The 15,299-nt window shown below is 40.7% G+C and overlaps 1 protein-coding gene and 1 pseudogene across 2 annotated transcripts in view; one reads left to right on the top strand and one right to left on the bottom strand.

The window, feature by feature from the left end:
- The window catches only part of LOC131894097 (disintegrin and metalloproteinase domain-containing protein 32-like), a 107,261-nt gene that overhangs the window by 2,266 nt on the left and 89,696 nt on the right, over positions 1 to 15,299 (top strand). The window contains exons 1-2 of one of the 2 annotated variants that reach the window (XM_059244263.1): positions 1,568 to 1,684; positions 12,737 to 12,801. Coding sequence is in view for 1 of the 2 variants with exons in the window: in XM_059244262.1 (XP_059100245.1) it covers positions 12,737 to 12,801 (65 nt within the window). In the remaining variant the exon portion in view is untranslated. Of the gene's footprint in view, positions 1 to 1,567; positions 1,685 to 12,736; positions 12,802 to 15,299 lie in introns of those variants that run through there. The other variant, XM_059244262.1, reaches the window with a different exon arrangement.
- On the bottom strand, positions 12,511 to 12,611 carry LOC131894783 (U6 spliceosomal RNA; annotated as a pseudogene).

Below are 15,299 nucleotides of genomic sequence, written 5' to 3'. Positions count from 1 at the left end.
CTTCTCATAGGCTCACTTGCTCTTTCTTTCTTTTTGAGAGGGGTCTTTTCAGGTTATTTGTCCATTTTTAAACTTGGCTTCTGTGCCACTCTTACCTTTAAAAATTCTTTGTATGTTTTGGGTAATAATCTTTTATCAGATGTGCTTTATTTTATTTTTAACCTTCTATGTATATATATGTCTGGCGTGTGTGTGTGTGTGTGTGTGTGTGTGTGTGTGTGTGTGTGAGAGAGAGAGAGAGAGAGAGAGAGAAAGAGAGATAGAGATAGAGATAGATAGATAGATAGATAGAGAGAGAGAGAGAGAGAGAGAGAGAGAGAGAGAGAGAGAGATGATACAGAGATCAGAGGACAACAGACCCAGATGTCAGTCTCTGCTTGCACTTTAGTTAAAGATTCTCTCTTGTTTTTCACTCTGCCTAGCTGGCCCTTGCACTTCTGGGGATATTCTGTCTCCACATCCAATCCCTCTGTAGGACCACAGGAATTACAGATGTGTCTTCCCATGCTCAGCTTTAGTTGGGTTCTGGAGATTTGAACTCAGGACCTTATACTTGCATGATGGGTGTTTTATCCACTGAGCTATCGCCCCACTCCAGATCTGCTTTTGAAGAACATTTTTTTCTCAGTCTATGCCCTTTCTTTTCCTCTTGGCATTACCTGTTGCAGAGCCTAACTTTTAGTTTTTGGATATGCCCTTTATTATTTTATTATTGTATCTCTCCCAATTCTGTTTTTTAAATGTTTAGAAAACACAATATGTTGCTGTTTACTGTAGAAACCATGTTCTCTCCTACCCCCAGCCCGAGGACATACAGGTCTACTTCTTCCTGCCTATGACATGGTTCATGTGACTTTGCTCAGTCCCTGGTGTTGGTAAATCTGAAACAGAAGCTCCTCCAACACTGGTATGTGGCTCAGCAAGATGGTTCCACTGTGATGTGCCAATATATATTGCTTGTGATCGCACATTCTACTTTGTGGATGGGTTATACACGTTTCGTTAAAAATCCTCAGGGTTTTGAATGGGTTGCATTGGATTGGTAGGTATTTTAGTTTATTTGAAAAGTTTAATTGAAAAACAATTAAGTGTAAGAACATGGCTTATCCTTGTTCGGATGGTCTAGATTCCATAGTTTTCTCCATTTTCTTATTCTTCAGTCTAGCACAGTTTTCTGTCACTTTCATGAATGGGATCCTTTTAAGAAATTGTTCATTACTGGTGCTTCTGAAGTGATTGATATGTTAATTTTATACTCGATTGCTTTTGTTCTGCTTTTGATTCCCTTTATTGTTGTAGATGATCATATCATCCTCTACTTATGATAACGGCTGTGTCCTTGTCCTTCATCCAGGCTGGGGCCTGTCTGTAAACAATAGGAATCATCATGACTTACTGGTCTGGTTCCTACCTTTAATAGTAATGTGAGCAAGGGCTTCCATTGAATAGATATCTGTTGTACAGATGAATCACCTTTGTGAAAGTTCAGTTTTTAATTGGAATGTTTTGTTTTGTTTTTGTTTTTGTTTTGTTTTGTTTTGTTTTGCTTATTATTTCGAGGGGCTTGGGGTATGAGTGCTGCGGCACATGGAGGGAGGTCAGAAGACAACTTTGAGGAGTTAGTTCTCTCTTTCCACCTTTACATGGGTTCCAGGAACTGAACTCAGGCCACGAGGCTTGCATGGTAAGTGCCTTTACCTGTTGAGCTATCTTGCTTGCTCAAATGTTTTTTTTTCTGTTTGTTTTTGTTTGTTTTTGTTTTTGTTTTTGTTTTTGTTTTTGGAGACAGGGTTTCTCTGTATAGTTTTGGTGCCTGTCCTGGATCTCACTCTATAGACCACGCTGGCCTCGAACTCACAGAGATCCGCCTGCCTCTACCTCCCGAGTGCTTTTATTATTGTTTGGTCATATTTAAATGAACCGAGAACAGGTATCTGCTTTGCTGAAATCCTTATCAAAATAATTTTTGTCTGCGAAGAGTTTTCAGTCATGCATATTTTATTGTTTTTTTTCATCTGTTGTATGGTCATTTGCTTTTACTATTTCTGTATGTGTTGAGAATGGCAGAAGTATTTTCTCATTTCAACTGCTATAGGAATTCTTGGGATAAATTCTTTTTGGTCATGCTTTACCATTTTGATATATTGATTCAAACTGATGTAGATTAAATTTTGCTTAGAATTTTGTACTTAGGTTCACAAGTAGGTAGGCATATTTAGCTTCCTCATACCATCTTTAACTTTATTGTGAATATTATATTAACCATTACAGATATAACATTATATTAATAAATTCCATCTCCTTTTCTTGATACCACAGTGAACCTTAAGGTCACAGATGTATACTGTGTCACTGGAATTTCTAAGTTACTAATTGAATGAGAACTCCCAGACTTTGTTTGAAAAACAAATACACTCTCGTTATGTGAGGTCACACAAATTTCAGGGTTTATTTATTACTGTTCTACAGTTTTCCTATCTTACATAGACTGGTACAGTGGTATGCTACCACTACAAAGTTAAAATATATGCCTATAGCCTGAATGTTGAGCAATGAGTGTTGAGTAGCAGGACACATGGACATAGACACCTGTTGGGAAAACTGAGGTCTGTGTTAGAAAGTTGCCAGGCAGCCTCTGCTAAAACAATATGAAACAATGTAACAAGCTCCACGCTATAGAAGAAGGGAAGCTCATAGTGTAGGTAGGTTCTACCCAAGATTGCCCAAGATTGGCCACTACTGGAAGAAAGAAATCATTTCCCGGAATTAACTAGTCAGAAATAGATTAACAGTAAAGACAATAAGCTCAGCACTATGAATCTTTTCAGAATTTTAAATGGTGACAGATTTCAGATCCTGAGTAGTGAAGAATTGAGCCTCAGTAAAAACTCTCTGTTGGGCCGGGCAGTGGTGGCGCACGCCTTTAATCCCAACACTCTGGAGGCAAAGGCAGGGAGATCTCTGTGAGTTTGAGGCCAGCCTGGTCTACAGAGCTAGTTCCAGGACACCTAGGGTTGTTACACAGAGAAACCCTGTCTCGAAAAACCAAATAACAATAATAAAACTCTCATTTGGATAGCATTACTCCAGGCAAAGCTCTATTTAATTATTTTATTTGTATTCAAGATAATTACTCCTATAATCGCTTATATGTTAATTTTGTCCTTGCATTTTTAAAATTTCCTCTAAGAACTAATAGTTGTAATTATTCCTCTCTTAAAATGCAAACCATTTAATTAAATGAGTGGAATAAGGATAGTAGTTGTTACACTTACATGCATTGCTTAGAGAGTATAGAGTAGAGATTTGTAATCCTGAAATCTGCCGTAAGAGATGGCTCATCAGGTAAATGTATCTGCTGTCATGATTGACAACCTGAGTTTGATCCCTAGGACTCACACAGTGGAAGGAGAAAACTGACTACAACAAGCTGTCTTCCGACCACACTGTGGTCTATGTATCACACACACACACACACACACACACACACACACACACACGCATACAAATAGAATTTAAACAAAAATAGAATATGATCAGAGTATGTTTCATGTACTTATAAAATAGTATAATGAAATCCATTATTTTGTACAGCTAATTAAAAACAGACCTAGAGCAACACTGGTCCCAAGCTTTCCCAAGCCTTTCTTTCCGGAGTTTCCTCTACATTGTATGTGGATGAAGTTATACTGTACCATATCGGTTACCGCTGTCATTGCTGCAGCAGTGTTCAGAAACACCTTAAGGGAAGAAAAAATTATTTTTGCTCTCAGTTTCGAGTTTCAGTCCTGTAGTTTTCGTAAGCTTTCTGGCCATACATTCTGACTGAGTTTCTAAGTAGCGGGTGCTTTGGAGACATTCCCTCTTTGCTTAGTTTTGTGACAGCAATTGTTTGCACATTCTTTATATTCTTTCCTTAGAGCAGCTCTCCAGTGTGTGTTCTCATGTGTGCCTCGAGAATTGTGCAGTATCCATCCGATGGCTTTCTCACACAGTACACTCATGGAGAGTCTCTCCCGAGTGTTTTCATGAATTTGAAAAGAATGGTGAAAACTGGGTGGTTTCCTGCAGCCCTTATCTTTATTAGGTGTATGTATATCACTATGTTTTGATAGCCCATGAGAGAAATGCAGATGTCCCCATACTGTCCAGATTTATAGGGTTTCTCTCAGTGCATGCAATTAAAGAAGAGCTCTTGCCCACATTCCTTACATAGGTATGACCCATCTTTAATGTGTATTATCTCATCTTTAAAACTTCTTGGAAGCAAATGCATGCTTTCCACTTTCCATACATCCCTCAATGTGAGTTCCTTCATGTCAAAGAACAAATGGTTGGTAATGCAACCCTCCCCAAACTCCCTTCACCTTCATTTCTAAGGATGTGTGCTTGTTGTGTGGTGGTTTCACTGGAGTTTTTGAAGTCAAGATAGATGAAGTCTTTCCCACAATGCCTGTGTGTATATGGCTTCTCTCTGCATCCCTGACACTCAGGATTTGTGCCTTGGATATAACCTGGTAGGTTAGTTGAGATGATTGGCAGATGAAGGCTTTTGTACATAAAATACATCTCCTTGTCTTTTACCCCAGAAGTTGTCTTCTTGCTTTCATTGGAATCTGGAATCTTGTTGAAGGTTTCTTTCTATTGACTATTCTCTTTGCTTTTACAAGGTCTCTCTACTTCATGACTTCTCAGATTTGTCCTTGGTCTTTGGACTGACTTCAGCGTTATGGTATTTGTACATTTCTAGTAAAATTCAGACTCTGCAAAGTCACCACAGGTTATTTGAAAGCATAGAAAAAATTAGGCTCTAGATCCTTGGTGACCTCTCAGTGTATCTAGTTCACTTACCAAGGTATTCCTTTTCATGGAGCAAATCTTGGTGCAGCATAGATGAGCATGGTGTCTTCTAAGTGAAGGAATGTAGTCATCAGTACCTACTAAGTCCATGTTCTTGAAGGTTGCTGGCATCATATCTTTGCAGAATCCCCAACAATGCTGCCCCACCACCACCTGGAGGTTCCAGCAAAGCTAATCCTCCCAGATGAAATTTACAGTCACATCCCCAAAGCCACAGAGTCCCTTTTACAGCATTGTAGTCTCCCTTCCTACACTTCTACTGAGCACCACAGATGGTGCAGCAAAGGGACCCAAGAGTGTTAAAGGGCTCATAAGGACCCCAGGGTGGACTGTGGCTGAAGTGGTCAGTTACTTATTCATATGATCCTTTAAAGGCTTTGCATCTGTCTGATGATACCACATGCAAAAGAACATCAGGACCACAAAATCCCAGAGGAAACTGTAGAGAGCTCTGTATACTATGAAGATACCACAATATGGTAGAGTTTTATTGTCAGGAGAAACATGTGCCAGTAAGCCTGTTGACTACTGGAAACACCATGGTTCCACGTTATCGCTTAGGCTAGCTTGGAGGATCATTGCTCTGGTGACATAGAGCTGTCAGGTGATTCAATCAATACGCATGCCAGAGGGACCAGAGCTTCGTGAGTGCTGCCATCTGATGGCGCCTGCTTCTGCATCTAAGTCTCGTGGGACTGTCACATCTCCCCCTTAATTAAATCAGTCTGGAGTGTGAGTTGTTTGCTATCCAACCTCTATTAGAAGGACACAGGGTGGAAAAGTATGAATGACAGGTCTGTTGCCTCCCACAATCCAGTAGGGCTGCTGGGCACTTGTATCCACACTCAGCTTCCTTGTCATTATTAAGCTTTGAAGAAACAGCACACAAAATAATTTGCTGCCTCACAATATACAGGGAAACTGTACAAATTCATGTACTGAGTGAAGTATTTGTTACAGGATTTCCTTATTCTCTTGTCTTTGGGGACCAAGCATAAACGGGTTTGTAAGGTGACAGTAGCTGAGTTTTAGCCCCAATCCCACTGTCAGAAGAAACAAAAAGCAGTAAGCCTTATTTTATCTCTTAAAGTTTCATGAAGACTACTGGGAGTAGTTGATTGTAGTAGTGTAGTAGCAGGGTGGGGGCTCAGGTTGCCAATCATACAGTATTATATGGTCAGAATTCTGCAGCAAACCAGACGTGAACTAAAAATAGTCATAAAAGAAATATAACATCATTTTACTTTCCTGTGTCTTCCTTGAAGAATTGTCATGTGTTGGTAGTTTAATACAACAAATGTATCCTCTTATAGCCCAGGATCCTAGAAGCCTGAAGAGAGGTCTGGGAAATGCTGATTCCTTTTGGAGGCCCAAAGGAGAATTTCCTCCTGTTTAGTTACTGTTCTATTCAGCATGACCAAGGCAACTCTTATAAAAGAAAACATTTAATTGGGAATCTGCTTACAGTTTCAGAGGGTGAATCCATGGTCATTGTGATGGGGAGCAGGTGCGGCTAGGCGAGAGAAGGAGAGAGAGAGCGATGAGAGAGGAATGAGGAGAGAGAGAGAGAGAGAGAGAGAGAGAGAGAGAGAGAGAGAGAGGAGAGAGAGAGAGAGAGAGAGAGGAGAGGAGAGAGGGAGAGAGGAGAGAGGAGAGAGAGGAGAGAGGAGAGAGGAGAGAGAGGAGAGAGAAGAGCAGAGGAGAGAGAGAGAGAGGAGAGAGAGAGAGAGAGAGAGCGAGAGGAAGAGAGAGAGAGAGAGAGAGAGAGAGGCTGAGCTGGCCTGTGGACTTTGAAACCTCAGAAGCTACTCTCAGTGGACTACCTCAGCCTCGTGGCACCTCCCTAAGCAAGGACATATCTCCCAATCTTGCCCAAACAGTTCCACTCCCTGGTGTCTAAGCATTCAACTGAGTCTATGGAGGACATTCCCTTTCAAACCACCACACCTTCTAGGCCTCTATTTAAGGCTCCGAATACTGTTAGCAGTCCTTGGCTTTCCTGGCTTATCAACTCCCAGTCATTGCCCTTGTCTTCTTCACATTGGCAAATCTCCCCCCTCTCTTCCTTATTGAGTCAGTTGTCCCTGGATTTAAGTCCCCTACCATCTACCAACCTAGAATAATCTCATCTCAAGGTGCTTAGCTTAAATCCACTTCAATTTATAGGTTCATGGTGAACTTATCTTTTGTAGGGCCATGATTCATCCTACCACATCTGCCAATGTGGGTCTATCTTTGCTTTGAAACTGTAGGTAACTCTCCTGTGATTCTCTTAAAGTGACTTAACAGACCCCTCAGGAATTACACCTGCCACAGGCTCCATTTTCTGTTGTTTCTCCTACCACAAAGGAAACTACTGAGTTGCTTGCACAAAAGATAAGGTCAGCTGAGAGCCGTGGCTTATTTTGGCTCTTTGCAAAACTGGTTCTGTTTGTTTTGGTCAGTAAAAAGGGTAGAAGCCACGGAGCCTTCTGTGGTATATGTTACCCTCAAAGTCCACAGTGGTCTACCTAGTGTGCCTCTGGTCACTAATCATCAAGGAAGATATTCTCCCATGTGCTCTAGACTGCTCCATTAGTAATGATTAATTTTTTTGTATACATAGTATCCATGTGTTTGATCAAGACTCCAGCATAACTGCTTCAGTAAGACCTCTGAAACACCTTCCTTCAGGCCATGGACCCATGATGTTAAGAGCCAGAAAAAAATATCCACTCACATGGTATATTAGTTTCCTATTGCTGATATAAAAAGTTGCCATATGCATACACAGTGATTTAAGCAGCTTGAATTTGTTATTGTATACTGTCTTAGTCAGTGTTTTATTGCTATGAAGAGACACCATGACCTTGGAAACTCTTATAAAAGAAAGCATTTAATTAGGACAGATTTACAGTGCAGAATTTTAGTCCATTATCGTCATGCGGTAAGCATAGGGGCACACAGGCACACATGGTGCTGGAGAGGTAGCTGAGAGTTCTATATCTGGATCCGCAGGCAGCAGCAAGACAGAGACACTGGGCCTGGCTTGGGCTTTTGAGCCCTCAAAGCCTACCCCATTGACATACTTCTTCCAACAAGACCACATCTACTCCAACAAGGCCACACCTCCTAATCCTTCTCAGGTAGTGCCACTTTCTGATGACCAAACGTTCAAACATATGAGCCTATGGGGGCCATTCTTATTCAAACCACCATCTACACTTCTACAGACCCTAAGTGCATTCCAATGGGTTTAAACAAAGATCTTGAGTATGCTGTGTGTCTTCTTGAGGCTCTAGCAGATTACTGATTTCCTTTGCCTTTCCAACTTCCTGTAGCTATCAGCATTTCTTGGCTTTATGACCCTTTCTTCAACTTTAAAAGTCGATGACATTTGGCCTAAGTGTTTTTCACATTGCTAGTTCTCTGGTTCTCTCTTCCATTTCCTCCTTCTAAACTTTGATATCCTGTTGTGTCCATAGAGATAAAACTAAGATCATTTCCTCATTTTAAGGCCAAGAGACGGCAACCTTACTTCTGTTTGGCTATAGAGCCTGACATATTCATAGGTTCTGGGGATCAAGACTCGGATATCTTTGGACAGCGCTGTTATTGTTTGTACTGCAGGTAGGAAGGTGTACGGGTGCTGTTAGAAGCAAAGACTTGAAAAGCCTCCAGATGTGTCTTCTGTCATCTCTGCCCATTGAAAATGCAACTTTCCCTGGGACCACGGAATTACTAGCAGGAAGGAAATGACATCTACTGGTGCCTGGCCTTGAACTCACAGAGATCCACCTGTCTCTGTCTCCTAAGTGCTGGGATTAAAGGCCTGTGCCATCATGCCTGGCACAGTTAGTGTCTTTTGACTGGAGAATTTGATTGGGGCCATTAATATTTAAAGTTGTCTTTTAAAAGTTTGGTGTTGATTGCAGTCATTGGGATGTTGATGTTTAGTAGTGATATTTATTTTCTCAGTGAAAATTTGTTTTTCAATGATTATAGCTTCATTTTCTTTCTCTTTTCAGCCTGATGTATTGTTTCCTGCATTTCCTTTAAGTTTGGTCTGATGGATATATTTTTAAGCTTGTTTATATCATGGGAAGCTTTTCTTTTTTTTTTTCCTTCTTTCTTTTACAAAATTTATTTATTTTTATTTTATGTGCATTGGTGTTCTGCCTGTATGAATGTCTGTGTGAGGGTGTCAGATCTTGTAGTTACAGACAGCTGTTAGCTGCCATGTGGGTGCTGGGACTTGAACTCATAATCTGTGGAAGAGCAGTCAGTGCTCTTAACCGCTGAGCCATCTCTCCAGTTCCCATGGGAAGCTTTTCTTTCTCCTTCAAGTATGACAGGTAATTTTGTTGGGAATATTAATCTAGGTTGGGTGTTGAGGTTTTTTTTTTTTTTTTTTCTTTTTTTGGACGTGCAGTGTAATGCATTGTTCCAGGCTCTTCTGGCTTTCAAAGTTTCCATTGAGAAATCAACTGTTATTATTATGGGTTTTCCTTTTATATGTGACTTGCGTTTTATCTCCAGCTTCCAATCACTTTCTTTGTCTTGTATAGATAGTGTTTTAAGTATGACATACCATGCAGAGTTTCTTTCCTAGTCTTGTGTATTTGATGTTCCATGTGTTTCTTGTAGATGGGTGTGTCTTTCCTTAGCTTGGAAACGTTTTCTTCTATGGTCTTGTTGAAGATCTTGTCTATGCCATTGACTTGGGATTCTTCTCCCTCTTCTCTGCCTAAAATTCAAAGGGTTGGCTTTTGATATTGTCCCACATTTCCTGCATGTTCTTTCCCTGTTTTTATTTAAAATTTTCATTTTGTTATTTTGTGTAGATCCCCTACTTTATCTTTGAGTCCCGATATTCTATCTTCTGCTGGGTTCGTCCTACTCAAAAGGCTTTCTCTACAGTTTTCTAGCTCAGTCACTGGGTTTTGTAAAAATGTTCCATTTTCATTTCAGCTTTGTTCCTTTCAATATTCCTATCTCTTTATTAAATTCTGTTTTCAGATCTTGGTTATCTTCATCATTTCCATCAGTCTTATGTTCGTGGTTTTTTTTTCATCACTCAGAAATTTATTCTCTTTAAGTTAATTCTCTTCAAGTTTGTTGAGCTGTTTCTTTGTGTCTTTCTAAAAAAAATTTTTAAAAATTTATTTTTATTTCATGCACATTGGTGTTTTGCCTGAATGTATGTTTGTATGATGGTGACTGATGCCCTGGAGTTACAGACAGTTGTGAGCTGTCATATGGGTGCTGAGAATTGAACCTGGGTCCTCTGGAAGAGCAGCTAGTGCTCTTAACCACTGAGTCATCTCTCCAGCCCCTCTTTGTGTCTTTTTAAAAATCTTCAAATTTTGAAGTTTATGATTGTTCTTTTAAATTCCATGTCTTGGTTTTTCCATATTATTTGTGTTTTTGCTATGAGATCTGGGCATGTGGGCTGCTTTTGTTACTTCGTTTTCTGATATGGACAGAGAAGCTTGGTGCAGAACACAGGATGTGCAGGTCATGTTGCCCTAAGCATTAGAAATGGCTGAGGATGGAATAAATCAGGTGGACACAGAGTACTGGGTTGTCACGGAAGATGTGCATTCTGGTCCAAACCTGGAGTTTGGAGGTAGGTCTGGACATTGGGGGAGGTGCGTAGAGTGGAGGATCAGACAAGACTCATTGGGCTAGATCATGGTACAAGATGTGCAGGATCTGGCTGAGCAGAGAAGCTGTTATATGGCACAAGGGACCTGTAGGTTGGGGGTTGGCAGAGTATATCTTGGATGGAGTCTGGGCACTGAAGGACCATGCAAGCAGGAGTGGCCAGATGAGGCCAAGGCACAGGATGAGGAACCCTGTCTATATCTGATTGAGGAGGGTGTGTGGAGGAGAGGATTAGCTGTACTCACCTAGAGTTACCCTGGGGAAGAATGTGAAAGATCCGGCTGGGTGGAGAGGGTGATATCATTTTAGTTTTGGCTCTTCTGTACCCTTAAACTCACATGTTTGACCATTATCTACAGTAGATTTAAGGAAATGAGTATGCTTACATATTCTTCTTTCTATGCCACACTTCCTGATAGTGGTGTATGCGATTATATGTCCACTATCGTAAAACTTCATATTGCATCCATCATGTAGCTATGGGTCCCACGGCTGTTGTGCAGCTTTTACTCTGTATTTGAGTTTATTTAATGCTTACTTATAGACTTTATAGTACAATATATATATAGTTATGGGGGAAATTTGTCTGTCTGTTGTGAAGGGCATGAGGATTAGTTTCTTGGGGAATTCATTTATAAATATCCATCTTTTCTTTGGTAGTTGAATGACAGTGTTATTTAGTATAAATTTCTTGGGTCTCCAATTTATTAATTTAAATGGAGTGTTTCAATATTAAATACCTGAGTCACACTGCATTTTTCCCTTTATGGTCTGACATAGTTTACTCCCTAGTGCTGAGATAAACTCCATGACACAAAGCAACTTGGAGAGGAAAAGATGTATTGCATCTTACAGTTCCATGTCACAGTTCATCATTGGGGAAGCTTAGGCAGGAACTCATGGCAGGAACCCAGAGGCTGGAACTTAAGCAGAGGCCATGGAAGAAATCTGCTTACTGGCTTGCTCTCATAGCCCATTCAGCTTGCTTTTGATGCAACTCAGTACCAACTTCCCAGAAGTGGCACTACCCACAGTGGGCTTGGCCCGCTGACGTCAATTCTTAATCAAGAAAATGGCCCACAGACTTGCCTATGGGTCGATCTTAAGGGCTCATTTTCTCACTGGATCTTCCTCCTCCCAGATAACTTAGCTGTGTCAAGTCAAAAGTATCCTAACCAGAACAGTGATGTATGATGTTTTTCTACTTATATTCCCACTTGATTCTTGATTTTAAAAGGTCAACAATGTCCCAGACTGTGGCTCACCTTTGACGCATTTCTATGCATTATTCCCCAACAGGCAGTGCACTTTTTGGTCTATTGTTTTAAAATTTTTTATTTCAGCAAGATTTTCTTGAATTATATCTTTGATTGGTTTATTTTTGTCTTTGTGTGTAGCGTGAATTCTAATTGGTCTTAATAATAAAGCCTGGAGTCAGATACCGAGGGTAAAAGCTGAAAGACCAGAGCAGCAGAGCAGTCAGCCACCAGAGAGTTCTTACCTCTATAGCTCCTCAGACCTATAAAGGGTACTGAGCTCCTGGCTCCTCCTGCCTTATATGCCTCTCTCTGCCCAACCATATCACTTCTTGTCTCTACCTCCCTCATGCTGGGATTAAAGGTGTGTGCCTCCCAAGTACTGGAATCAAAGGCATGAGATACCAAGTGCTGGGATTAAAGGCATGAGCCTCCACCGCCTGGCTCTGTTTCTCTTTTAGACTGGATCAATCTGTGTAGCCCAGGGTGGCCTTGAACTCCTGATTTTCCTGTTTCCTCCTCCCAAGTGCTGGGATTCAAGGTATGTGCCACCACTGCCTGGCCTTTATGGTTAGCTGGTGGCTAGCTCCACACTTTGATCTCCAGGAAAGCTTTATTTGTTAGAGCACAAACAAAATATCTCATATGTGTTCTTGTTGTGAACACATTCTGAGTATGTTGAGTACCTTCTTTTGTCTTTCATGACCATTTTGTCTGTTTTCCAAATTAAATGTTTTCAGGGTTTTGTTTTAATATGGAACGCTTCATGAGTTAATCTATCACGTTTGCGCAGAGGCCACTAATTTTCTCTGACTAATTCCAGTTTTAGCCTGTACTCATGAAGTGAGCACTAGAATTTTCAAAGTAGCACACAGTGATGAGCCACTCATATTGGCGAAGTAAACCTTATGAAGGAAACTGAACGTCTAGTCAAATTAAAGCCAAGGTTACTAACTATGTCTTTCTCTCTTCAGATACTGAAAGTTCATTTGTACAAGTCGTATTTCCAGAGAAAGTTGAAGATAGTACAAGCTCAGAAGTAAGAAGCATCAATTCACTATACAAACTGTTTTATAAAACTTATTTGTATCACGTAGCTCTGGAACATATAAATTGTATGATGGTATCATGTCTATATCTAATATTACTGCTGATAAGAAATGTAAAGTTTTTATGGTAAAAGCAAATATAAAAATTAGAATGGGCTGCTAAAAATTTTTGTCAGTTCTTCATAGTATTTTTAGCAGTGAACATAACAAAATATGTTATGTGAACATAACAAAATAACAGAGAAAATTTACGTGTTTTATTTGACATTAAGGAGATATCTGGAGACCCAGGAGGAGAGTAATATTCTCTGAAATAGCTGATTTTGTTAATGTCTTTTAACAAAAACCTTTTTTCTTATGCTTGGTTCCTGACTCCACCCTCCCTCTTCCCAGCATTCTCAGTGTGGCTTTCCCACCTAACTTCCTGCCCAGGTACCAGCCTGTCAGCTTTTTATCAACCAATGAGAGTAATACACATTCATGGCGTAGAAAAGGATTATCCCACCCCAGGTCTTCACTTTCCCAGGATTGGGATTCTAAGCATGTGCCAAGCACAACTGTCTTTTTAAAAATGTGTGTTCTGATGGGGTTGGGGATTTAGCTCAGTGGTAGAGCACTTGCCTAGCAAGCACAAGGCCCTGGGTTCGGTCCTCAGCTCTGGAAAAAAAAAATGTGTGTTCTGGGGATCAAACTCAAGTCTTCATGCTGGCGAGGCAGGCATTTTACCAGCCAAGTCATCTCTCCAGCATGCGCTCCATCTTTTAATTAGCATATATTGATTGCACATGGTTATCCGTTTCTGCTTCTGTCTCTTTCCCTTCCCACTATTTTACTTCTTCTTACAAATAGCCCCCCCTCCACTTTCATGTCATGCATGTGATCTAGGTTCTACATAGGAGGGCAGCATGTGTGATCTGACTGAAATTTACAGAAGCACAGCTTTATGGTGCAGAATTCAGCCGTGGTCAGGATCTCCATGATTGTGAATATGCGGCTTGCACACATGGCATATTCTATTGTAGAATGTTTCTCTAGTCCTAAATAGCTCCCCCTTGCCCAACTGTGGTCCACCTCTCTTTCTATCCCCAGACCTCAGCAACCGTTGATGATCACACTTATTTTAATTAGGTTTATCTCTAACAGTTATCAGGTTATTTGCTTTCTTAAAATGAACATGGAGTATCCTATTTATTGAATCATTAACCAGCTGATAGATATTTTGGGCTCATTTTCAGATATTGGCTTTTGTGAAAAACTGTTTATGAGTATTTGTGCATGCACAGATATTTTCCTTTCTTTTGGTTAGACTCTTAGCAGTAAGACAGAGCAGTTTGTGCTTAACGCATCTAGAAGCTACCATGTAGTTGTCCACAGCGTCTGTGACCACATCGATTTATAGTTCACACGAGTAATGTTGGAGCATTCCAGTTTTTCCACGTGACAATGAACATTTGGTGTGGCCATGGGGTGTGGCCATGAGGAGCTGCTACGGCTTTCATTCATACTCTCCTCTGAATGTGTGACATCTTCCAGGGGTCCGTTAGGCATTGGTGTGTCTTTCATTCAAATGTTGATTCAGATCATTAATTCCCTTGAAGTCTGGGTTTGTTTACTTTGGAATCCTTAGAATTCATTGCATATTCTTCTCCAGTTCTTTGTCCGATGGATGAGTTGTAATGTTCTTGTCCCAATTTAGTACTTGCTTTTTTTTTTGTTTTTTCAAAGTATTTGAAATACAAACACTTACAGTTTTGATGTTGTACGGCTTGTCACATTTCCCTTTATGGGTCTTGTGGTTGGTTTTGTATCTACGAACTTTGTCGAGGACTGAACTGTGCTCCCTCAAATTTCACATGCGGAATCTCTAGCCCTCACTGCGTCTATTTCTGGAGATAGTGTACTTCAGGGATGTACTTGAAGCTGAGTGAGATCATGAAATAAAGATCTTAGTCCAAAGTCTTCATATACTTCTATCTTAGTGTGCTGTCTATTGCTGTGATGAACACTAAGACCAAAAGCTCTTTGGGGAGAAGAGCTTATTACGTCTTACAGGTCCTCGTCTATCATGAGCAATCCAGGAAAGGGGCTCAGGGCGGGAACCCAGAGGCAGGAAGTAAAAGAGAGCCAAGGAAGAGTGCTGCCTTCCAGATTGCCCCTCCTGGTTAAATCGACTGCTTTGTTTTGTTTTTTGTTTTTGTTTAAGACAGGGTTTTGATGTAGCTCTGGCTTGTCTGGAACTTGTTATATAGACTAGGCTGGCACCACACCCCTGGCAATTCACCTGTCCCTGCCTCACATTGCTGGGACTAAAGGCATCCACCTGCTTTCTCATACAACCCAAGAGCACCTGAGTGGATTGGCGCTGTCCGGCCCCTCCCACATTAATCGTTAATCAAGAAAATGCCTCATAGATTGGATTTGCCTACAGGTTAATCTGATGGAGATATTTTCTCCACTGAGGTTCCGTCTTCCCAGATGACACTAGCTT

Source organism: Peromyscus eremicus, chromosome 17 (genome assembly GCF_949786415.1).
Source record: "Peromyscus eremicus chromosome 17, PerEre_H2_v1, whole genome shotgun sequence".
Lineage (NCBI taxonomy): Eukaryota > Metazoa > Chordata > Mammalia > Rodentia > Cricetidae > Peromyscus > Peromyscus eremicus.
Note: the sequence above shows the minus strand (reverse complement) of the source record. Positions and strands in the feature narration are given on the sequence as shown.